Raw genomic sequence first — 26,061 nt, forward strand, 5'->3', positions numbered from 1 at the left:
TGAGGAGGCTGCCTAATAGATTGAGCTTTCCTTTTGGGTGATGAAAATATTCTGGAATATTCTGGAGATAGTGCTGATGGTTGCAGAACATTGTGAATGTACTTATTGCCACTGAATTGTACACCTTAAAATGATAAATTTTGTTATGTGTATTTTGCCACAATAAAAAGGGGTGAATTTTATGGTATGTGAATTATATCTCAATAAAGCTGTTATAAAAATAAAGAGTATAATAGATTGATTAATCACCAGGGAACTGTACTGAGGGAAAAAATCCCATCCCAAAGATTATATACTAGATGATCCCATTTGTATAACATTTTTGAAATGGCAAAATTTTAGAAATGGAGGACAGATTAATGTTTCTAGATGTTAGAGGTGGGGGCGGGGAGATGGAGGGAGATGGGTTATCGGCGGGCAACAGGAGGGGTCCTTGTAATGATGGGCTGTTCAGGATCTTGGCTGTGGTGGTGGATATAGGATCCTACACAGGTGATAAAACTTATAGCACTAAATACACACAAACACACACTGTCACAAGTAAAATTGATGAAATCTGAATACAGTTGGTGGGGGCCAGCCCCATGGCTTAGCGGTTAAGTGCGCATGCTCCGCTACTGGCGGCCCAGGTTCGGGTCCCAGGCGCACACCGACGCACTGCTTGTCCAGCCGTGCTGAGGCGGTGTCCCACATACAGCAACTGGAAGGATGTGCAACTATGACATACAACTGTTTACTGGGGCTTTGGGGAGAAAAGGGGAAAAAAAGGAGGAGGATTGGCAATAGATGTTAGCTCAGGGCCAGTCTTCAGCAAAAAGAGGAGGATTGGCATGGATGTTAGCTCAGGGCTGATCTTCCTCACAATAAATAAATAAATAAATAAATAAATGAGTACGATTGGTGGAATGTATCAATGTCAATATCCTGACTGTAACGTTGTACTATTGTTTGCTAGTATATAGTACACTATTGGGGGAACCTGGGCTAAGTGTCCATAAGGATCTCTCTGTGGTGTATCTTAGAACTGCGTGTGAATCTACAATGATCTCAATAGAAATTTCAATAATAAAAATGTATAAGACTAAGTATATATCTTTGGAAACGTACTCTATAGGCAAACTTCTACTAACATATAAAATGCACTCCTCTTGTCTTGGCCCAGTCATAGTCTTATCTTCATGAGCAATAAATATAATCAAAGTCCAGGAATGGCACCAGTTTTGTCAGCACTTTTATTTGTGTCTTCCTTAAAGACCAAGCTTGCAGCAGGTTTTTTGTTTGTTTGTTTGTTTTGTTAATTTCAGCAATGTGGTATTTTCCAAAAATAAAGAGGATATATGAGTGTAGAAATGGCCTTTCTCAGGTGTTTTGGCATTCTTTAGTTAAGTCACTTTTAGAAGGATTGTCATTCCTTCTTGTTCACTGATATTAGCAAGTTTACGTCACAGTTTTATTTTAGCAAAGAGAAAATATGATTTTTAAATGAATAAAAACCACATTTTTGTGCAGTAGAAATCATCCTGTTAACATCTCATCATGTTGAAAAGATAAACAGCAGGATTAACTGTTTACTTTAGGAGTGCAGTCTGGTTGTTTTTCAGGAGAAGAACACAATGTCCTGCTGTATCTGGTTTCCCGTCTGCCTTGGGGTTGGTGAAGCTGGGGAAAGGCCCTCCACCCACTCGGCGCTCTGCTGCCTTAGCTCCTCATTTTCTTCCTCTCCCTCCCTCTGCTCAGTGAACCTTCCCCCCTCCTGTTCATGCTCAAACTCTCTTCTCTGTTCCCCATTATCCTGTTACCTTTTTCTCTTTCTTGCTTTTTTTTTTTTCTCATTTCATCCTCTAATTTCTTCTATTGCTTCCTTAAATTGAGGCTTAGTAAGAGATTATAACATGGAGAGAAAGATCCTTGTTGATCTTTAGAGGCTGCTTAAGTTGACACTGACCTAGAATAAAACAGCCGGGACTGACTCTGATTCCAGGAATCCTTGGTGGACTGCTAAGAACTGCTCCCATAGCTCGTGTAAACATCCCACATGTTCTCTTAATCGCTCTCAGTACATGTGCGCATGTGCGCGCGCACCCATGTCTACTGTTTGCCTCTCTCTTCTTCACTTGTGTATGTATGCAATTGAGCTAGTGAATGAAAGGATGGGAAATTTTGAAAAGTTGGGGAGGGGCATTTAAAACTTCAAACAGGAATTAAAGTATAGTCTTGCTAAAACTCTCTCTAAAAGTCAGCAGTTTTGTTTTTCTTATTCCTTGTGCTTTGTTCTGTTGCTTTTACAGATTAACAATACATGTATTTTTAGAATTTTTTAAGTATTCTTTAATTGGCATGATGTGACATTAAGCTGGTAAGAGAAGGAGAAAAACATTCTTGAAGAAAAATATTAACTTCGTAATGGACTTTTACACTTCCAACATGATATGACTGTGATTGAACAGTGAACTTCTTATCTGTATTATTTTATGTTGCTGGGAATGTGCTGTGGAATGCAGTTTCATTTGGCACCAGTTTTAGTGAGTTCTTCCCATGTGGTCCAGGCCTCACCCTCATGGCTCAGAAATGCATAGAATCGAGGTCCTGCATACGGCTCCTGAGGGCTGAAACAGAGGAGATTCTGTTACAACACCATTCCCTTGAACTACTTTCTGACTGCTGTCTTATTTTCCTAGCTGGGAGGAGTGGAGTGTGGCTGGCTTGGGGTAGGGGCAAGCTGAAGACACTGGGTATTTTAATGATGATTTATTGCTTTACCCAGAGTGGAGCTTTATCTTACAAACAAAACTGCAGTAGATGGATGATGAGGACCACGTCCAAGACCAATCACAAGTTGGTTTCACATGTGACAATATCATTTCTGTATGGGGTGGTGCGCCCTTATGTGAATCAAGCACCTGTGCTATAAGCACAAGGGGAGCATCCCTTTTATAAAGATGCATACACCTGCTTAAGGACTTAGGAGAGCTGGCACATGATGAGAGAAATTCATCTTCTTGTCAATTAACTGCATTTATAACAAAGTGAATTTGCCTGGTGGGTGAAGGAAACTAAGATTTTGAGCACAGGTTAGGTGCAGGCACTTAACCAGGTGTGAAGCAGGTTAGTGCTACCTGAATGGTACACATGTGAGAGCAGAAGCTCCCGGCAGCCAGGGGCCCATATCCATCAGCAGCAGAGCTCAGAACAGAGGCCTCTTCTCCAGGCAGCCGCTCCCCTGCATCACATGCTTAAAATCATGAAAATGGGGGGAGAGATTTTATTTGGATGAGGGTCTATGTTTTGGGCATAGGAGGAATGATCTTAAATAATTGATCATTGATCAATTGATCAATTTAAGAATTGATCTTAAATAAGTGGCATTTACTTGCCAGACTATTATTCCAAGAATTTTGAATGACCAACTATGTCTCATGGAATGAATGCAGTTCTGAGGCTCTTATTCTAACCACTAACATCCTACTTCCTCCCTGTGAGATGTTTTCTCTTTGCTGTTCTAGCATTTATCTAAGTTAATCACTTCTAAAAATAGCAGTGTTCCTCTCACTCTCAGTGTAGGCTACCCACCAACAGTGCTGCATGGAGTGCAGAGAGTCACCTGCAGCCTAAGATCTAGCTTGCCCCGCACTGGCAGTGGAGAGTTCGGTATTACTGAATGTGTACATTTGCCTTGTTCAATGGGTATTCTGGCAGGAGAGCGAAAGGATATTCTCAACCTGCTCCCCAAAGTGGAAGCTCAATTTTATGAACACTGACCCATCACATAACTTTAAAATGTCAAATCTCCTAACCTCCATGTGGCCTGGCTAGCAGCTAAGTTCACAGTATTTCAGAGTTTATTAAGGATGGTGCTTGTGTCAACTGGTTGTCCTGCTGAGCATGGCCATGTGCTACTACAGTGTCTGCTCGGGGACTCCGGGTGCTGGTGCCTGAGCTACAGCCTCCTATATAGATATATGATTATCTGATCTTCTGTGGACTGAAATAATTGAAAAAGCCTTGAGAGAGTAACCGCCTGTCTTGCAAGAGACAAGTGTCATCCAGAGAACTGCTGTGGTTTGTCTGTGGTAGCAGCAGGGCAGAGACCCCAGCTCCTCCACACCCATGTTGTCTGCCACCCTGCTTGGAGTTGCATTCTCCACTGAGTAATTTGGACTCCATGTTCTGTGTGAATCAGCTTTGTCCTTGCCTGCTTCCTGGCTCAAATCACTTGACCAGCCTTTGGATTCCACAGCTTCTCTATTCTCTGAAATGAGACCTACATCCAGGCTGCCTATCCCTGAGGCTGCTCCTTATTCTCCACTACCACTTACCTCCTTAGAAATCTTAGGCCAGTGTAGACTCTCCTTGTCCCTCGCCTGTCGTTGATGACCCTGTTCTTCAGTCTCTACCTTGAATCGTTTCTCCAACGCATGCTCACATGCTAACAGAGGCCAAAGAGGTCGAGATGGGTGGTCAGGCAGTCAGAGTGGGTGCCCATGGGATGAACTGACAAGCTGGTGCCTCATCCTGGGTGTTGACCTAGTACTGCCAGACCCCCAAGTTTCTCAAAACAATGGGAGGTATGAATTTTATGTAAAATCTCCTAATTTTTAATATTTGTCACTAATTTAAAAATTTTTTAATACTGTATAAACCAAAGAAAACAGAGCCAGCTGAACTTGGCCTGTGACCACCACTTTGCAGTTTCACTATTTCCTATTAGATGTTTGTCATTGATCAGGGCAATGGATTCATACCAGGTCTAAGGAGACTCTCTCTCAAGGTTGTCTGTTCAAGCCGTCCTCCACCGTGTCCCAAGAGTTATAGTTCTGAAACATTTTGTCTAACACCATTTAGTGTCACCTTCTTGTTGACTCATTGACAGCAGGAGGTAGGTGTGCTGGCTGGCACACAGGCCCATTCTTTACCAGCCCTGGTCCCCTACTCAGGTCAGCCTCCATACACATGCCCTTCTCCTAATGGCCTTACCCTCCTCATCCAACCACGAGACTTGCTCCACCAAGATGATGCCTCTATCCCTCTCCCCACGCAGTCTTTTCCCTCCCCATCCCCATTTCTTCTTCTTTAAAAATGCTTATCAGAATTTTAACTTTTTCATAAATGTAACTCTGATTTAAAATTAATAGGGCAATGGGGCCGGCCCTGTGGCTTGGTGGTTAAGTGCGCGCACTGCGATGCTGGTGGCCCGGGTTCGGATCCCGGGTGCGCATCGAGGCACCACTTCTCCGTTCATCCTGAGGCCGAGTCCCACATACAGCAACTAGAAGGATGTGCAGCTACAACACACAACTATCCACTGGGGCTTTGGGGGGAAAAATAAATAAAAAAAAAAATAAAATAAAATAAAAAATAAAATTAATAGGGCATTGAAATTCCCAAATATTAGGTAGTCTTTCTTCTTATCACTGCTTTCCCCTATCTTCTTCCTTCCTTCCTTGCTGCCTTCCTTCCTTCTTTCCCTTGCTCCCTCTCTCCTTCCCTCCTTTCCTCTCTCCTTCCTTCCCTCCCTCCCTCCTTCCCTCAAACATGGAAAAACTCTTTCCTATCACAGGCTTTTGTACATGCTGTGTTCTCTATTGTAAATGCTCTCCTCTTCGACCTTTAGCATGATTCGCTTCTCCTTCTTCAGGACTCAGCTTAAAGATCACCTCTTTTAAGAAAACTTCTCTGACCACCCTAGCTAGATCATCCCACACCAGTGTTGTCTCTCAAGGCACTCTGCTTATTTCCTTTCTAGTATGCCCACTATTGGGGTTGCGTATGTCTCTGTGTGTTAGGTCTTTTCCTAAGGAGGCAGAGAGGTCAGGGACTGTTTAGCTCATTACCACATACCTCACAGAGGGCCTGGCCAAGTGACAGTCCTGCTGTATTTAGCACATGAATAGGTGGATCATAGATTTACTAGACACCCCCAAAAGGCCAGGGTACTGTTTTAGAGGACAATGATAACCCATAAGTGCATTGTTATTAAGAATCTTGTGACACTGATTTCATGGCTCTGCAGCCCTCTATGCCTCACTGCCTCTACTGCACTTCTGTTGTCTGACTTGGTAATTTTGTGTTTGGCTCATTTATTGTGTTCAAGGAAATCAAGATGTCTTTTAGGAAAAAAAGAACAGCTCACACTTAAGTCTATAAATTCAGAATGGAAAGTTTTCAAATACTCTCAAAACTTATTGGCTAAAGAGCCATAATGTTTTCTTACATGACACATGCTAAGTATCCAGAAGATCTTTATTTCTAATGGGAGAGAATCAAAGAAATAAATAGAAGACCAACTTCTGAAACAGCAGGGTGAGGACACAGTGGATTCTCTGACTAACAAACAGATATTTTTACTGGAGAAAATTATAAAAAACAATCATTTAAAGCCTCTGGAAATTGTCCTAAGGGCATACAGCAAATGGAAAAACATTCCATCAATGTAATCAAAAAAATCTCTTGAATCTCAGTAAGAACAGCAAGTCTGTGACCCTTGAGCCATGGCTCACTCCTCCATCAATCAAATGTGTCTTATGGAGACTACCCTGGGGCTCTGCTCCCGGGAAGACAGTCAATAGGATGGCCCCTTTCCCCTCAGCTCCCAGTCTAGGGTACAGTTTCCCTCTGGGAGGTCCATCCACCAGCATTTTTAATCCCCTAGCCAATGTTGCGGAAGATCTACCCCCAGTATGGCCAGCCAAGAATACTGCCCCAATTGTCCTACCCCAGCTCACCATAGGGTTGAAGCACCATGCTAGAGAGGCAAGCCCAGAAGACCAGCACCACCACCACCCCTAATATCTCCTCTAGAGCAGACGTGTCACTCCAGGAGAAGGGGGCACTATCCCCACCCCCAATTTATGAAGTGGCACAGAGGTTCTGCCCAGAGGGAGATAGGTTATAAGAAAGAAGAGCCCTGTAGCATTGCCTGAGAGGGCTGACTTTATTTGGAACAGAGCAGGAGAATTTCATGCCCAAGGGCTTTGTTGAAATAATGGGGATCTTGGTGGAGAGCAATTCAGAGAGTACTTATAGCTCCATCATATTGTATCAACAAGCAAATGGCAGAGTAATCAGAAGTTTAACAGAGAGAATCAGGCAAAAGTGACAGCCAAGAAAGGCCCTCCTGGGATCACAGTCACGCTTCAGAGTGGGGAAGGGTATGCTCGGCTGCACCCAATCAGGAGCACCAAGAGCAGCCCACAGAGAAGACGGAGGTGCAGCCCTACTCCACTGCAGGCCGCAGCACGCCTCCAACCACGATGGATGAGCAATCAACTGCTCTGATCCACTGGCAACTCCTAGGAAGCCAGACTTTAAAATAACATCACACACACCTCTGGCAGTCTGGCATACCCAAGGCCACACCCTCATAGAAGTGATTAAAGAGGGGAAATACCAGCCCTGTCTGAAGGAGAGGGATGAGGACAAAAACCTGCACTCCTTGAACTGTGATAGCAACCTCCAAGACACACACATCCAGTGGTAAAGAGTAAAAATCTTACTGGCTGAGGGGGCTTAAGCACAATCTTTCACCAATAAGTGGCTTATGCTGACCTAGGGGCAACCCCTAGATAGCCATGTGAAAAGATAAAAACAAGACCAGAAAAATCTGAATAAGAACATCAGAGACTGCAGCCTACAGGGGAAAGTAGTTCAGACAAGTCACTAAGCAATGAGTAAACTACCATGCAAAGAACAACATCAATCCCTGGGGTGGGGGAGGAATCAGTATCCAGTGTTGCTACAATATATTATCAAAAATGCCCAGTTGTCAACAAAAAATTACAGGGTGTGCAAAGAAACAGGCAAGTGTGACCCATACACAGGGAAAAAGCAAACAATAGAAACTGCTTTTAAAGAGACCTAGATGTTGGACTTAGCAAACAAAGATTTCAAAGCAGCCATTATAAATATGTTCAAAGAACTAAAGGAAACCGTGTGTAAAGAATTAAAGGGTGGGGCCAGCCCAGTGGCACAAGCGGTTAAGTGCACGTGCTCCGCTGTGGCGGCCCGGGGTTCGCTGGTTCGGATCCTGGGTGCACACCAATGCGCCACTTGTTAAGCCATGCTGTGGTGGCATCCCACATAAAATAGAGGAAGATGGGCACAGATGTTAGCCCAGGGCCAGTCTTCCTCAGCAAAAAAGAGGAGGATTGGCATTGGATGTTAGCTCAGGGCTGGTCTTCCCCATGCACAAAAAAAAAAAAAAAAAAAAAAAAAAGAATTAAAGGGTGATAAAGATGACGGCGTCTAATCAAATGGAGAATATCAATAAAAAGATACAAACCATAAAAGAGAACCAAATGTCGGGCCAGCCCCGGTTGCCGAGTGGTTAAATTCGGCATGCTCTGCTTTGGTGGCCCGGGTTGAGTTCCCGGGTGCAGACCTACACCACTCATCTGTCAGTGGCCATGCTGTGGCAGCGGCTCACATACAAAAAGAAAAAGATTGACAACAGATGTCAGCCCAGGGCAAATCATCCTCAGCAAAAAAAAAAAAGAGAGAGAACCAAATGAAATTCTGGAGTTGGAAAGTATAATAACCAAAATGAAAAATTCACTAGATAGGCTCAACAATAGATTTGAGCTGGCAGAAGAAAGAATTAGTGAACTTCAATCTAGAGTAATTGAGCTTATACAGTCTGAAGGAGAGAGAGAAAAAAGAATAAAGAGTGCTCACTTTGCAGCATTTATACTAAAATTGGAATGATATAGAGATTACCATAGCCCCTGCACAGGATGTCACACAAATTTGTGAAGTGTTACATATTTTTAAGACCTTTGTCAAATTTAAAGTTCTTCCCGAAAAGAGTATTGTAATTTCAATAGGATCTTAAAACTTAATCTCAAATTTATGACTGCAGAATATTTTAGAGATTAAAAAGTATTTATAAAGACTTTTTAATAACTCAATCTTTGTGAAGCATAGGAACACACCATAATAAATCATCTCTCTACAATTATGGAAATCTCCCAAATGGCAAATAAATATCCTAAGAAGGGAAAAAAAGAATGAAGAAAATGAAACAGAACCTCATAGAAATGTGGGACACGATTAAGTGCACCAACATACATGTAATGGGAATGCCAGAAAGGCAGGGAAGTGGGGAGAGGGTGCAGAAAAAATATTTGAAGAAATAATGGCTAAAAATGTGTCAAATTTGATTGGAAAACTTTAATCTACACATCCAAGAAGCTCAATGAACTTCAAGTAGGATAAACCTGAAGAGATCCATACCAAGACACAAAATATCGAGAACCAAAGATAAAAAGAAAATCTTGAAAGCTGCAAGTGAAAAATGACTCATCATATAACAAGGCAACCCCAATAAAATAATAGCTGACTTCTCGCTAGAAACAGTGGAAGGCCAGAAAGCACTGGGACAATATTCAAAATTCTGAAAGCAAACAAATAACTTATATCACACTTTCTTTTTGACCTTTAAATCTTGAGGTTAAGTCAGTAGGATTGAACATTGTTTTATCTTAGGCAACTCATTTCCTCATTTTAGTAGAAACCAAAGGCCACAGTAGTTCATCTTCATTTTGAAGTTTTCTAGCTTTTTACTTGTTTGATCCAGTACTAATTATAAGCCACAGAACCCTAATTTTTGTATAAAATTTCCTTTTTACAGTCAACAGAACCATGAGAAATGAGTTTATACTATGTAAGGGTCTTATAGCCACAACATATTACATACTGTCATACATAAGTGTGGAAATGTTAAGACTAGTTCTCTTAAGATAGAGAGACCATCATATTTCCCAGGAACCATATGTTCTTCAGGTGACCAGTCAGAGATTTCTTGATGTTCTTGGGTATAAAATATCATATTTGCAAGGAGAATTGAACAGAGTAAGAATTATATGTGATTTTGATGTATTTTTCTCCATAGATCTGATAAAGTACATTTTATAAAAAATATTGCTAGCAACATTTTGGTGATAGAAATGATTTTCAAGGAATACATATTAACATCTTTGAATATTAGTGTTTTATAAACATAATTTGGAAATGTTTTAAATAGAAAGTTACCTCTTGTTCACTTATGCTATCACTTTTTATTTACTGCTCTTTGAAAGGTTGATTAATCAATTATTAAGTATTTATAGTGTTTTGGTTCCTCTAATTCTTAGACATTTAGATTGTGCAGTCCAATAGGGTGGCCACTAGCCACATGATTATTTACATTTAAACTAATTAAATTTAAATGAAATTTAAAATTTAGTTCTTCACTCACATTAGCCACATTTGAAGCACTCAATAGCCCCACGTGGCTAGTGGCTACCACATTAGACTACACAGATACGGAACATTCCATCAGCACAGAGAGTCTCTTAGATCACACACTGTTTTAGACTGAAGGTTCTTATTGCTAACTACAGCAGTGTGTATATCATTTCACCTGCACTTGAAATATGGAGGGTTAGCTCTGGAAATTAGGCTGGTAATTCCTCACTTTTGTACATTTAAAGAGATATTTATGTTAAATATGTTTATGTATTCATTTCATTTTATTTTTAAAGTTTTCTTATTTAATGTTATATGGTCTTGGACAAGATACTAAACCTTTCTGGCCTTCAGTCTTCTATGTGCTAAGTGAGGATAATAATAGCCTAGCTCTTAGAGGCCTTTTGAGGATAAGATAATGCAAATAGAACAGGGTCTGGCACTAACCAACTGCTATCAAGATGATGAATTTCTAACACATACACTGTGAAAAAATTAATATTTGTTATTTTATTTCTAATTTGTGGGATAATTTGTTATGCAGCAACAGATAACTAATGCAATAACTGATCAGTGAAGCAGGCAAGAAAAGTTAGTAAAGATACAAAAGATTTGAAAAACACACTTAAGTAACTTGACTTATATAGATCATGTAGAAAACCCTCTACTTAACAACTACAGCGTGTGCATTCTTCTCACTTGAAGCTTTCACAAAAACTGATGATGTACTGGCCCGGTGGCACAAGCGGTAAGTGCGCGCACTCCGCTGCAGTGGCCCAGAGTTCGCTGGTTGGGATCCTGGGCTCACACCAATGCGCTGCTTGTTAAGCCATGCTGTGGCGGCGTCCAATATAAAGTGGAGGAAGATGGGCACGGATGTTAGCCCAGGGCCAGTCTTCCTCAGCAAAAAGAAGAGGATTGGCAGATGTTAGCTCAGGGCCGATCTTCCTCAAAAAAAAACAAAAAACAAAAACAAAAAAACTGATGATTTAGTAGGCCGTAAAGCAAGTCTCTACAAATTTTAAAAAAGCATTATTAAAGAACACATTCTCACCTTACTGCAATTAAATTAGAATTAGTAACAAAAATATATATATTTTAAATCCTTATAAAAAATTTTTAAAAATACTTCCAAATCACTCATGGATCAAAGAAGAAATAAGAATGGAAATTTTAAAATATCTAGAACTGGGGGGCCGGCCTGGTGGCACAAGTGGTTAAGTGCATGTGCTCCGCTGCGTCAGCCTGGGGTTTGCCGGTTCGGATCCTGGGCACGCACCAACGCACCTCTTGGCTTGCTGTGGCGGTGTCCCATATCAAGTAGAGGAAGATGAGCATGGATGTTAGCCCAGAGCCAGTCTTCAGTAAAAAAAAGAGGAGGATTGGCAGATGTTAGCTCAGGGCCGATCTTCCTCACTAAATAAATAAATAAATAAATAAATAAACAAACAAACAAACAAATAAATAAATAAATTAATTAAATACCTAGAACTGATTAATAAGAAAAACACTAAATATTAAAATTTATGTGATATCGTTAATTTGATATCTAGAAGGAATTTTATCGTCTAAACAGCTCATTTTAGAAAGAAGGAAGGCCTAAAATTAATGAGCTAAGGTTCTAACATAAAAAATAGTTTAAAAAAAACAGTAGGGGCCGGCCCTGTGGCTTGGTGGTTGGGTGCATGCGCTTCGCTGCTGCTGGCGGCCCGGGTTCGGATCCCGGGCGCGCACTGACGCACCGCTTCTCCGGCCATGCTGGGGCCACGTCCCACATACAGCAGCTAGAGGGGTGTGCAGCTACGACATGCAGCTATCTACTGGGGCTTTGGGGGAAAAATAAATAAATAAAATCTTTAAAAAAAAAAAAAAACAGTAGAATAAATACACAGAAAATAGAAGGGAGAAGATTATAAACATAAGAGTAGAGGGGCCGGCCTGGTGGCGCAGCGGTTAAGTGCTCGCGCTCTGCTTTGGTGCCCTGGAGTTCGCTGGTTTGGATTCTGGGTGCACACTGACACACCACTTGTTAAGCCATGCTGTGGCAACGTCCCATATAAAGTAGAGGAAGATGGGCACGGATGTTAGCCCAGGGCCAGTCTTCCTCAGCAAAAAGAAGAGGATTGGCATCGGATGTTAGTTCAGGGCTGATCTTCCTCACACACACACACACAAAAACCATATGAATAGAAATTAATGACATTAACAAAAAAAACTCAATAAACAAAGCCAAGAGTTGGTTCTCTGAAACGATTAATAATAATTCTATGGTAAAATTCATAAAGAAAAAGAGAAGTTATAAATAAATAATAGTAAAAAAAGAAAAGTAGGGCCATCAACTCCATTGACGATTAGAACCAGTAAGAGGATACTCTTTATGCTAATAAATGTGAAAACGCAAACAAAATGGACAAATCCCTACAAAAATATAACTTACCAAAATGTCAAAGAAAAAATGAGAAAGCCCAAATAGTCCAGTTATCATCAGAGAAATTGAGTTGATAGTTAAAAATCTTCCTAGGAAAAATAATCATTTTATTAGTAAATTCTTTCAAACTGTCAAAAATAGATCATTCAAATCTGATACAGATTTTTCAAAGAAAAAACCTAGACTCCATGTCAACTCATTATATGAAGCTAATATAAATAACCTTGATACCAACTCTAATATGAAAAATAAAATTAAAGGTCAGTATCACTCAGGGACATAGATACAAAAATCCTAACCAGAACATAGCAAATAGGATCTTGGCTTTATCTCAGGAGTAAAAAATTCCTTTAACACTTGGAAAGCTATAATTGTCATTTACCACATTAGCAAAGGAGATAAAAACATATAATCATTTCAGTTAAAAAATACATTTGATAAGATCCAACACCCATTCATGATTTTAAAAATTTCTCAGCAAACTAGGAATTCTTAACCTGATAAAGAATTTCTACCAAAAAAAGAAAAAAAAAAACACAAGCCAAACATCATTCTTAGCTGTAAAATATTCAACACGTTTTCTTCAAAATCAAGAACAAGGTAAGGAGGCCCAGTGTCACTGGCTTCCCTTCAGAGTTGTGCTTAAGGTCCTAAAGGGCAGTCAGAAAAGAGAAATAAATAAGTATAAGGGTTAGGAAGGCAGAAACAAAATTATGTGTGGACGAAATGATTGCATAAAACTTCATAGAAAGTATTACAAATAATAACTTTTAGTAGGCTTGATGGATTACAAAAGTTCAATATACAAAAGCCAATTGTACTTCTAGTCACCAGCAACACACAGCAGCAAAAATGCCATTTATGTTTTTTATTTATTTATTTTTTTGTGTGAGGAGGATCAGCCCTGAGCTAACATCCGATGCCAATTGTCCTCTTTTTTGCTGAGGAAGACTGGCCCCAGGCTAACATCCGTGCCCATCTTCCTCTACTTTATATGGGTCGCCGCCACAGCACGGCTTAGCAAGCGGTGCATCAGTGCGCACCAGGGATCCAAACCAGCAGACCCCGGGCTACCACAGTGGAGCGCGTGCACTTAACTGCTTGCGCCACCGGGCCAGCCCCAAAAATGCCATTTAAAATAGCAAACAAAATCATATGCAATCTAGGCATAGATCTCACAAAAGATATTCAAGAACTATATGGATAAAACTTAAAACTTTATTATAAAAATTGACCTAATTATCCCGAAAAGGAGAATTTTGTTATGAAAATTGGCCTAGTTCCCCTGCAGGAAGGATCAATCTACTTGTGCCAGCCCCTGTGCCGAATCACTTCAATGCTCACATGCCTTCTAAGTTAGGTTCCTGTATTCCTGTTAAGATGAGTAAATTCAAGCTCACAGTTAAGGAACTTTTTAAGGTCCTAGAATTACTAACATGGTGCTGCCTCCCTGGGAAACCATTTGTGTTCCCTTAAATATGGTATAATTTATGAGAAACATCTCTGATCATTCAGGAAAAACAAGGTGACCCTGGAGCCAGTTTCTGCTCAGATCTGTCACACTAGCACTGATTTTAGGAGATAGTATTTCTTTTTTTTTTTTTTTTTAGATTTTATTTATTTATTTTTTCCCCCCAAAGCCCCAGTAGATTGTTGTATGTCATAGCTGCACATCCTTCTAGTTGCTGTATGTGGGACGCGGCCTCAGCACGGCCAGAGAAGCGGTGCGTCAGTGCGCGCCCGGGATCTGAACCCAGGCCGCCAGCAGCGGAGCGAGCGCACTTAACCGCTAAGCCACGGGGCCAGCCCGGAGATAGTATTTCACTAAGCAGGAAGCAGTGACAAGTGGATGGAATTCTGTGTGTGCCTCTGATAACCTAACTCTGGTTTGGATTGTCTGTTGAGTGCCATGATTCCAATCCAGTTGAACCAGTGGGGACAGTGACTCCACCTCAAGCCTGAGCCAGCGTGCTCCTGAGCCCCAGCTGTGTGAGCAGAACAAAGTGGGAGAGTGTGCGCGGCTGGGCGTGAACAAAAGGAGGAGCAGAAGGAGAAGAGTAACTCATTTCTGGGGCAAAAGAATAAACAAGGGTACCCTTCCTTGGTTATTTGAGATAAAGGCAAATGTCAGAACAAATTTAAGGCAAAGGTACTAACCAATTCCCCACCTTTCCTCTTTCAACACAGGCAATGAAAAATTCTCTCTAGTTTTATAAAGCAGATCCATGGAGATTTTTGTATTCTTCTTGACTTTTGTATGCATTAACAAACAATAATGCTTTCAAACACAGTGTGGGGTGCATCAGTATAGTCAAGAAAGCACTACCTAAATTACGTGGGAGCAGGTATAGGACCACTCTGGTTCTGCCCTCTTATAGGAAAGCCTAGTGCTTCCTCCTTAGGAGATGGAGACTAATCCCCAAGGCTCTGCTTCAGTCTCCCTATTTAGATATCGAAGAGAGAGGCAAGCCAGGTGAGAAGGTAACTAGAGAGTGCGTAGGCCTTTAAGGAAAAGCAGACATTAAGGCACTTCCCTCCAAGAAGTTATGATATGGAGTGGTCTTTGGACAAAAAAGGACATTGTAAGTTCATCACAAAAATTCCATACTTCATCCCTGCTTTCATGTGGCATACTATTCTAAACATGACAATAGTATGAGAGAGTAACCTTTTGTTCTTTCCTACTTGGGTCTCTCATTGAAGTCATACAGTCTGCTTATTTTGAATGAAATGTTAAGTTGTATTGGCCAGTTAATAAAATTGTTTCCAAGTGGCTTAATTTAAGAGCTTTTCTTCTTCATTATATTACATTAGCAGCCTATTCTTTTAATAATCTAGCATAAATTATATTCTGACCTTAGTATTTTGATATGATTCTTGTCAAACATTTGAAAGTATCTTTTTAAGGTTGCAGAGTGGGCAAAGTTATTCTGGATAAACTAGCCTCATTATAGACTAGTTACAATTTGTATATAACTATATTTTATTTTATTTTTTTTAATTTTTTTGTGTGTGTGTGAGGAAGATCAGCCCTGAGCTAACATCCATGCTAATCCTCCTCTTTTTTTTGCTGAGGAAGACTGGCTCTGAGCTAACATCTATTGCCAATCCTCCTCCTTTTTTCCCCCAAAGCCCCAGTATATAGTTGTATGTCATAGTTGCACATTCTTCTAGTTGCTGTATGTGGGACGCGGCCTCAGCATGGCCAGAGAAGCGGTGCCTCGGTGCGCGCTGGGATCCGAAGGCGGGCCGCCAGTAGTGGAGTGTGTGCACTTAACTGCTAAGCCACGGGGCCAGCCCTATAACTATATTTTAAATAGTTTGTCTTAGTGGCGGGAAAAAAATCGTTGCCTCTCTATGAAGATTAGATTTAGATATTCTGGATTTTGTAGTCATCATGTAGTTTGCCATGAGTTCGTTCCTTGGTGCCTTGGTGCTTCCCTTGCAGACTAGAATGCTACTGCTCTGGAATGCTCTCTCTAGTTCCACTGTGCAAAATTAATCACTCTTCTTCTACATTCTTATAACTGGTTACTGTAATGTGATGTTATGGCACAAAAATATCAAAATCAAGAGCCTTGCATTTAAGACCTGATTCCACTACCTCCTTACTATCTTGGCTTGGTTTTTAAGTACTCTGAGCCTCACTTTCCTCATCTATCAAATGGAGGTAATTATGCCTACTTTCCTCAGTTGAAGGATTAAATAGGTAATATATGAGAATGCTCTAATTAGCCAAAATACATTATATTAGTGTTAGGTGTTAATGTTACTCTGCTATCTTTTATTTGATTCTCAATTGTATTATTTTTATTTGACCCACTCCTCTTCTATATCCTACCAACTATAAGCCCCAATCAGTTTCAGATGAATGTATTAGTGAGTGAAGTAAACGAATGAATATTTCTGTGAACACTGTCTGCAATCAAGTATTGTGCGAGTTTGCTGTGTATGAGTGCACCACAGAGACTCATCCAGTCTCTCATGCAAGGAAGGAGTATTTATTGAGAGCCTGCTATAGTTCAAAGAACACAGGAGCCATTTCAACCCTCGTGTTTTTAGGGTGGAATTAGCAGTTAGTTTGCATGTGGTTACTGTTGCGTAAGGTTTCGTTGTAGTGGAGAAGATTTCATGGACAGGGAAAGATTTTAAGTTTTATTTTATTGAATATCAGCAATGTATTTGTTTCCTTTTTAAAAAATATCCAAGTGTATCTATAATTTCAAGCTCTAAGAGTTATCTCTAAAAGTAAGTGGTTTTCAGTATTTGTTGAAGATGAACAAGAAAACATGCACTTACGTTATATCAACATTTTCCTTTGAAAGTTCATGTGTAATGGCAGGGGGAAATGCCTCTTTGTGAAGTATAATATTTTTCTAATGGATTTTTAAGTGTTTGATTCTTTCCCATTGTTTGCCAGTTTTTAGAATAATGAGTTGGAACCCTAGCAACTTCCAAAGATGCCAATAAGTTTTCCCATCTTTTCTCCATAATTATCCTATGTTTATCCAGTGAGATCTTCTTCAACTTGGCTCCTATACCCTTTTTTTTCTTTAAGCAACTTCTTGAAGGTATAATTTACATGCAATACACTTTACATAGATATAACAAGATGCACCATTTAAGCATATAGTTCAGTGGGTTTTGACAAATGTATCTACTACGTCATACCCACCACAGTGAAGATGTAGACTATTTTCATCACCCCCAAAAAATTCCCTTATATCCTCTTCTGTCAATCCTTCCTAGCCTCAGTCCCAGACAACTACAGATTTACTTGCTGTCACTAGGGATTCATTTTGCCTTTTCTGTAATTTGATATAAATATAAACTACTTTTCATGGGTTTTTTTCCCCACTCATCACAATGTTTTCAAGATTCCTCCCTGTTGCATGTGGCAGTAGATTGTTCCTTTTCATTGCTGAGCAGTATTCCATTGTAAGGATATAGCACACTTTATGTATCCATTCAACTATTTTTGAATATTTTTCTTGTTTCCATTTGGGAGCTATTATTTAATAAAGCTACTACAAATATTTGTCTATGAGTCTTTGTGTGGACATTTGATGTTATTTCTTTTGGGAGTTTTTCCATATCCTCAACAAAACTTGATATTGTCAATGTTTTTCATTTTAGCTTTTCCAGTGAGTATGTAGTTCCGTCTCATTGTGGTTTTAACTTCCATTTCCCTGATAACTAATGGTATTGTGCATCTTTTGATGGGTTTATTGGCCATATGTGTATCTTCTTTGATGAAGTGTTTGTTCAAATCTTTCGTCCATTTTGTTTTACATTGAAGTGAGATTCACATAATATAAAACTAACCATTTTAATGTGAACAATTTAATGACATTACATTTATAGTGTTATGCAACCCCTACTTCCATCTAATTTCAAAACATTTTCATCACCCCAAAAGGAAACCGAATACCCATAAAATAATTACTCCTTATTTCTTCCTCTACCTATCCCCTGGCAACTACCATTCTGTGTTCTGTCTCTGTGGACAGATGCACAATAGAATCATGCAATTTATGGTGTTTTGTGTCTTTAGCCCATTTTTTTATTGTATTGTTTGTCTTATTATTGAGTCCCAAGAATTCTTTATGTATTCTGGATACAGGTCCTTGTCAGATATATGTTTAGCAAATATGTTCTCCTAGCTTGTGGTTTGCCTATTCATTTTCTTAATGATGTCTTTTGAAGAGAAGAAGTTTTAATTTTGGTAATGTCAAGATAATCAATTTTTTTATTTTATAGTTTGTGTTTTTGTGTCCTAATTGAGAAATATTTACCCCAGGGTTACAAAGATTTTACTCTTGCGTTTTCTTCTAAAAGTTTTAGTTTTTATGTTTGGGTCTGTGATCCATTTTGAGTTAATTTTTGTGTATAATGTGAAATAACAGTTAAGGTTTTTTGTTTTTGTTTTTATGCACATGGATATCCAGTTTTTCCATTGTCTCTGGTAGCAGATGAAAAGGGCTAAAATAAGAAGAAAATTGGTTGAAAGTCTTCCCAGAAAGTGATCATATCCTGTCCCCCTCCTCCACATTGTTGGTGGTTGCCCCACTCTTACCCTGTTTCATAGTGGCATACCAGGTAGAAACAGATCTTTTCTGAGGTATTTTCTCATCAAGAGGAAAGATGTAAATATACTGACATCTGAAATTCCCCAAACATAAAATGACCCAGCCAGATCACCCAAGTGTTGTTCATGGTTGACAAATTCCACCTGCTCATTCAGAGATTCCAGGAAACTTGTCAGAGCCCTGTTCTTGAATAGGAACAGAGAGCAGGGTCACTGGGACCTGAAGAAAACTTCTTAAAGTTGCAGATATTGCAATCATGAAACAAAAGAGGATGCTATCAGGGGAGAAGAAAGCATCTTTCAGACCTTAAAAGAGAACTCTTGGAAGTTAAAAATATGAAAACTAGAAATTATGAAAATACCTAATTAGAAAATTGGAAGACAAAGTTGAGGAAACTCCCAGAAAGAAATGGAAAATAGAGGAGAAAAGTTAAGAAAATTAAAGGATTAGTCCAGGATGTCCAATAACCAGAATGAAAGAAGAGAAAAAATGAAGGGGAGGAAGTATCAATGAAATGACTCAGAAGTGGACATGATTCCACCATGGAAGTCCCCCCAAGGACACCACTCACCCAGTGCATGGAAACAGATCTGTATTGAGGCATGTCATCATGCAATGTCCATGCCCTGGAAACTAAAATAGACCTTAGCTCCCAGAGAGAAAGGAGGGAAAAAAAGCAAGATTGGACTTAGAATGGGAAAATTATTTCCAATCTAGAATTCTGTACCCAACCAAATTGTCCATAAAGTTTGAGAATAGATTATTGACAATTTCATGAATGGTTTCAAAAATTTTACCTTCCACTCCCCCCTTTTCAGGAAGCTAGAAGATGTGAGCTACTAATTTGAAGAAATCAATTAAGAAAGGAAGATACGGGAAATGGGAGAGCCACTATACTAGGGCAGAAAGGGAATCTCCCAGATTTTCTGACAAGAGATCCCAGGATGACTACTGTGCTGCAGGGGGATGCTAACCAGTCCAGACTGGAGCGGAGCAGAAGGCTCCAGGAGAGCCTCTTCAGGGTAGAATACCTGTGAGGTTCAGCATCCTCAAGGAAGAGTTTGGTAATTGACAGAGATTTGGTGTAGAATTCATTAGTACATAGAATACTAATTTAAAGATGTATATAGGAAAGGAAAAGTCATCATGTTTTATTATATTTAAGACTATAAATTACCTCAAGAATCATTGTAATCCATAAGTTTCGACATGGGGGATTTTTATTACCAACTAGTTCAAAGTACTGTCTCTTTTCCACTGTGATTTTGTATTTGGCCTATGAGTTGAAAAGGACGTTGTAAAATTTCCAAATGTAGGAGGATTTTTAAAAGGACATATTTTTTGCTTGATTTCTCATTTAATTATATTGTGGGCAGAGAATGTGTCCCATACCATACTTATTCTTTGAAATTCATTCAGACCTGTCTTATGGCCAAATGTCTGGGTTATAAATGTCCCATGTGTGCTTGAGAATGCACTTTCTCTAACTGTCGTCGGTTTTTCTAATTGCCTATCCAACAAATCAAACTTGTTAGGAGTATGCAAATTTTCTAAATCTTTACTAATTTTTTCCTCTGATTAATTTAAAAATTGGCAGAAGTGTGTTGGAATCTCCCACAATGATGTTGGATTTGTTCATTTCTCTCTGTAGTTTTATTAGTTTATGCTTTATGTATTTCAAGGCTAGGAGCATAAAGGTTTAGAATTATATGTCTTTCTGGTAAATTAAGCCTTTTTATAAATATTAGTGACCTATCTTTAATAATGCTTTCTCTCCTAAAATCTATTTTGTTTACACTCAAAACAACCTCTTCAGCTTTCTTTTGGTTAATGTTTGTCTGAAATATATTTTTTTGTCCTTTGAACCTTTCTGTGTTTTAGGAGGTTTCCTGTCAACAACTTATTAGAAGACTTTTTTTTTCTTTCTTCAAACAACGTGACAAACTCTGCCTTTTAACTGACAAGTTTAAATCATTTTTATTCCATTGCTCATATACATAGACTTATGTCTACCATCCTTCTTATTACCTTACATTTTCTTGCCTTTTTATTAAAGCTTTACCTTTGCATTTTCTTGTTTCTGTTTGCCTATAGTTCTCATTCCATTTATTCCATCTAGTAATTTGGAAGTTATATACCCTATTTCTGTTCTTTTGATGGTTATCCTTGAAATTTTACTGCATGTACTATACTTAATGAAATCTAGAGCTAATACCTTAATCCTGCTGTGAGTGATATGAGGACTTGGGAACATTTGAATTCTAATCACCCGCATGTGACTTGCTGTTCGTTTCCAGTTTTTCAGCTTTGCACACATTAATTAATATTATTGGTTGTGTTGTTATTTTATCCAACCATGTTTATTTTGATTTGTTTATGTTGTTGCTTAGTAGTCCTTGTATCTTAGACCTTTCTTTCCAGGATAATTTTCTTCTTCGTAAATCATGTAATTTGGAAATTATTTTAGTAATTGCCTTAGTAACTAGTAAATATTTCAGGCTCTGTAGGTGGAAAATGTACCAAGTGTTTCTTTATCTAAAAATGTCTTTATTTTACCATCATTCTTGAAAGATAGTTTTGCTGGTACACAGATCTGAGGTGGCTTTCAGAATTCTGAAAATACTTCACTGTCTTCTGGCTTCATTCATTGCTCTTGAGAGGCTGATGTAAAGCAAATTTTTATTCCTTTGCAGATGTTCTGTCATTTCACCTTTTTGTTTTTAAAATCTCTCATTGTCTTTGATGTTCTCTGGTTTCATTACAGTATGCATATTAGGATGTGTATTTAGTTGTCCTGGTTGGTATTTGTTTTTCTTCCTATATCTTTAAATTCATTTCTTACATCCACTGGGAAAAATTCTCAGTTACTAGATCTTCAAATTATTGCTTCTTCTTCCTCTATCTTGTTCTTCTGGAATTCCTATTAGACATATGTAGACTTTCTCATTCTGTCATAGAATGAGACATAGACTTTCTTATTCTGTCCTCTATATTTCTCTCTTTTCTCATGTTTACTTTCTCAGCTCTCAAGATATATTCTCAGCTCTCAAGATATATTCTCAGTAATTTATTAAAATTTATAACCCAGTTCACATATACATACTGTTCACGTATGTATAACCATTTGTTACACCTATTTAATGAATTTTTTATTTCAGTAAGTGTAGCTTTCCTTTTTGAAAATTCTATTTTATTCTTCAAATCTGCCAAGTCATTTTATATAGCTTATTGTCTCCTATTTATATTTTTGTGGTTTTACCTTTTTGAAATAGTTATTGTATATTTCATATCTTTTAATTCTAATATCTCAACTCCTCAGTAGGTCTATTTTTATTTTTTCTAACTCTTCTAACAAAACGGTGTGTTTTCCTTGTACCTGGTGATTTTTATTTGAGCACATCTTTATTTGATTTTACTCCATGGCAAACTAATGATCCAATTAAAGATGCTTTCTTTCAGATAAGATTTACCTTCTCTTCTCTTACAAACGGGGGGATCTGGGGGGGCGGACCTAGGAAACTTCAATCAGGAAGTCTAGACTTTTACTTTAAGGTCCATTGCTTCAGGTTTAGCTTTCCTTTGTTCATTATTTGTTTGTCATCTGTTCTTTTTCAACATGTACTTGCCTTTATATCCTCATCTTTAAATAGTTTCATTCCTCACAGTCTATTTGGTGGTGTTATTTATTACCTAAACTTTTTTCAGGTTCCAGGAAATGTTTTCTGAAAATATGTCATTTTGTGATAAGTATGACTTCATTTACCTGAAATTATGAAGTGAGAAGATTGGAAATTCAGTCATAAATACGTTTTTATAAGTACTGCCCTTTGAACTTAAAAATTGGGAGGAATCCCATCATATCACTGGATAGCCATCAGATCACTGTTGCTGCCAGCTGGGACCCTGGTTTTTATCCTGCTGGGATATGTATGTCTGTAAATATGTACCTTCTTGGAGAAGCCCTTTATTAGTGTTCTCATCATAATGTTACACTGAAGCTTTTCTCATTGTCGAGCCTCCATACAAAATATAGATGTTTCCTGTTATAGCGGGCAAAATAAAAATGGGGAATGAGGATACTCTGTTTCTGGGCAATGATAATATATTTGATTTGAAAGGATGGTCGTCTTTGTGTACTTTTAAACTGCATTTGGCTTAGGGTTTAGTTTTATGCCAGAAGAGAATTCTGTCTCCTGTATTTTGAGGATAGTGATCCAAACACCTGCAAGTACAAGTCTTAAAAGTGCATGCTACAATTCAGCTTCGTTTACCCTGACTCATTTATTTATGATGATGACTACAATGGAATTCTAGGGAAGAAGAAGGAAATCTTGATATCTCTATTGAATCAAAAACTGTCTCCTAAAAGAACAAATATGAATGCTTTTTTGTAGAATCTGCCTTCTCGTGCAAGATGCCTATGGAATGTTCGGTGAAGTGTACTCAGAGGACACCATCTTGAAGGACAGACAGTTGGAAGGGAAGTGCTGTAGCCTGGCAGGAATGAAGGTTCTACAAAAGGCCACCAGAGGAAGGTGAGGACACACTATAATAGCATCCAGTTTGCTGAATGGCTAGTTCTTTTATTAGCCTTTTCTCTCTAATTTTATTTTTAAAGACAATAAACTAGAATCCTAGAGTTTGCCTGTAAAACAAAGCCAGGGCTTGAGTGGAGCCCATCAAGTACCTCAGGGGGAAAAATTATAATTGACAACAAAAACAATTATGCAGGTTTAGTGATTCATAATTTTATGAATTCAAATTAAGACGATAACAAATGTTATGTATGTGCATTTTAATTCTAAAGATTTGTTTTCCTAACTATAACAATAAGGCAACTTGACATGAGTCAGTTTATGTAAATGAAAATATCATTTAACGAAAAGGCATTTTATGAGCTTTAAGCAAAACTCTTAAGTTGTTGCATCTTTTTGCTTTCTCTAGTAAGAAAGCTTTGTTCTCTATAGAGTTTCATGATGCCTCACCCTACAATGTTGTTTCGGATAGGCAGAGGTGGAATCGTACATAGATCTGGCCCAAACTGTCACTGTTACATCTCCAGTAATCATCTTAATCTATGAATTAAGAAAAGAAATATTCTTTTTTTTTTTTTTTTTTTTTTGTGAGGAAGATTAGCTCTGAGCTAACACCCAAGGCCAATCTTCCTCTTTTTAGCTGAGGAAGATTGACCCTTGGCTAACATCCACGCCCATCTTCCTCTACTTTATATGGGACGCCGCCACAGCGTGGCTTTACAAGCGGTGTGTTGGTACGTACCCAGGATCCGAACCTGCGAGCCCTGGGCCGCCAAAGTGGAGCACACACACTTAACTGCTATGCTACCGGGCCGGCCTGAGAAAAGAAATATTTTTAATGGAACTATCCAGTCATATAGAGAATTAGCGTAAGCAGTGAATTTGGGATTTTCTCAACCTTTTTTTTTAATTGAGGTCATGGTAGTTTATAACGTTGTGATTTCACTTGTACATTATTGTTTGTCAGTCACCATATAAAGGGGCGCCTTCACCCCTTGTGCCCACCCCCCATCCCCCTGCCCCCTAGTAAGCACTAATCTGTTCTCTCTGTCTGTGTATTAGTTTATCTTCCACATATGAGTGAAATTAGAGGGTGTTTGTCTTTCTCTGTCTGGCTTATTTCACTTAACATAATACCCTCCAGGTCCATCCATGTTGTTGTGAATGGGACAATTTTGTCTTTTTTTATGGCTTAGTAGTATTCCATTGTATATATATACCACATCTTCCTTATCCAATCATCAGTTGAGGGATACTTGGGTTGCTTCCACGTCTTGGCTGCATGTGAATAATGCTGCAATGAGCATAAGGGTGCATAAGTCTCTTTGAATTGTTGATTTCAAGTTCTTTGGATAAATACCCAGTAATGGGGTAGCTGGGTTGTATGGTATTTCTATTTTTAATTTTTTTGAGAAATCTCCATACTGTTTTCCACAGTGGATGTACCAGTTTGCATTCCCACCAGCAGTGAGTGAGAGTTCCCTTTTCTCCGTATCCTCTCCAACATTTGTTACTTTTTGTCTTGGTGATTACAGCCTTTCTAACAGGTGTAAGGTGATATCTTAGTGTAGTTTTGATTTGCATTTCCCTGATGATTAGTGATGTTGAACATCTTTTCATGTGCCTCTTGGCCAGCTGTATATCTTCTTTGGAAAAATATCTGTTCATATCCTCTGCCACTTTTTTGATTGGGTTGTTTCGTTTTTTTTGTTCAGTTATGTGAGTTCTTTGTGTATTATGGAGATTAACCCCTTGTCAGATATATGATTTGCAAATATTTTCTCCCAGTTGGTGGGTTGTCTTTTCATTTTGATCCTGGTTTCCTTTGCCTTGAAGAAAGCTCTTTAATCTGATGAAGTACCACTTGTTTATTTTTTCTTTTGTTTCCCTTGTCCGAGTAGACATGGTATTCAAAAAGATCCTTCTAAGACCGACATCAAAGAGTATACTGCCTGTATTCTAGGAGCTTTATGGTTTCAGGTCTTACCTTCAAGTCTTTGATCCATTTTGAGTTAGTTTTCATGTATGGCTAAAGATAATGGTCTGTTTTCATTCTTTTTCATGTGGCTATCCTGTTTTCCCAACACCATTTATTGAAGAGACTTCCTTTCTCCATTGTATGTTCTTAGCTTCTTTGTCGAAGATTAGCTGTCCGTTGATGTGTGGTTTTATTTCTGGGCTTTCAGTTCTGTTCCAGTGATCTGTGTGTCTGTTTTTGTACCAGTACCGTGCTGTTTTGATTACTATAGCTTTGTAGTATATTTTGAAGTCAGGGATTGTGATGCCTCCAGCTTTGTTCTTTTTTCTCAAGATTGCTTTAGCTATTTGGGGTCTTTTGTTGCTTCATATGAATTTTAGTATTCTTTATTCTATTTCCGTGGAGAATGTCATTGGGATTCTGATTGGGATTGCATTGAATCTGTAGATTGCTTTAGACAGTGTGGACATTTTAACTATGTTTCTTCTTTCAATGCATGTGCATGGAATATTTTTCCATTTCTTTATAGCATCATTGATTTCTTTCAGTAATGTCTTATAGTTTTCATTGTATAGGTCTTTCACCTCCTTGGTTAAATTTATTGCTAGATATTCAATTCTTTTTGTTGCAATTTTAAATGGGATTGTCTTCTTGAGTTCTCTTTCTGTTAATTCATTATTAGAATATAGAAATGCAACTGATTTTTGTAAGTTGATTTTGTATCCTACAACTTTGCTGTAGTTGTTGATTATTTCTAGTAGTTTTCCGATGGATTCTTTAGGGTTTTCTATATATAAAATCATGTCATCT

The 26,061-nt window shown here is 38.6% G+C and overlaps 1 protein-coding gene and 1 non-coding gene across 7 annotated transcripts in view; both read left to right on the top strand.

Annotated features, from left to right (window-relative positions):
* The window catches only part of SPIDR (scaffold protein involved in DNA repair), a 480,323-nt gene that overhangs the window by 392,799 nt on the left and 61,463 nt on the right, over positions 1-26,061 (top strand). For all 6 annotated transcript variants that reach the window (XM_087447711.1, XM_087447713.1, XM_087447710.1 and 3 more), the window contains exon 11: positions 23,133-23,273. In XM_087447711.1, the coding sequence (XP_087303837.1) occupies positions 23,133-23,273 (141 nt within the window). The remainder of the gene's footprint in view (positions 1-23,132; positions 23,274-26,061) is intronic.
* On the top strand, positions 8,663-8,764 carry LOC147914032 (U6 spliceosomal RNA). Its single transcript, XR_015555994.1, has one exon. It is a non-coding gene; the product is annotated as a U6 spliceosomal RNA (small nuclear RNA).

The sequence above is a fragment of the Ceratotherium simum genome, chromosome 23 (assembly GCF_057802395.1).
Source record: "Ceratotherium simum simum isolate JZ-2026a chromosome 23, ASM5780239v1, whole genome shotgun sequence".
NCBI classification, from domain to species: domain Eukaryota; kingdom Metazoa; phylum Chordata; class Mammalia; order Perissodactyla; family Rhinocerotidae; genus Ceratotherium; species Ceratotherium simum.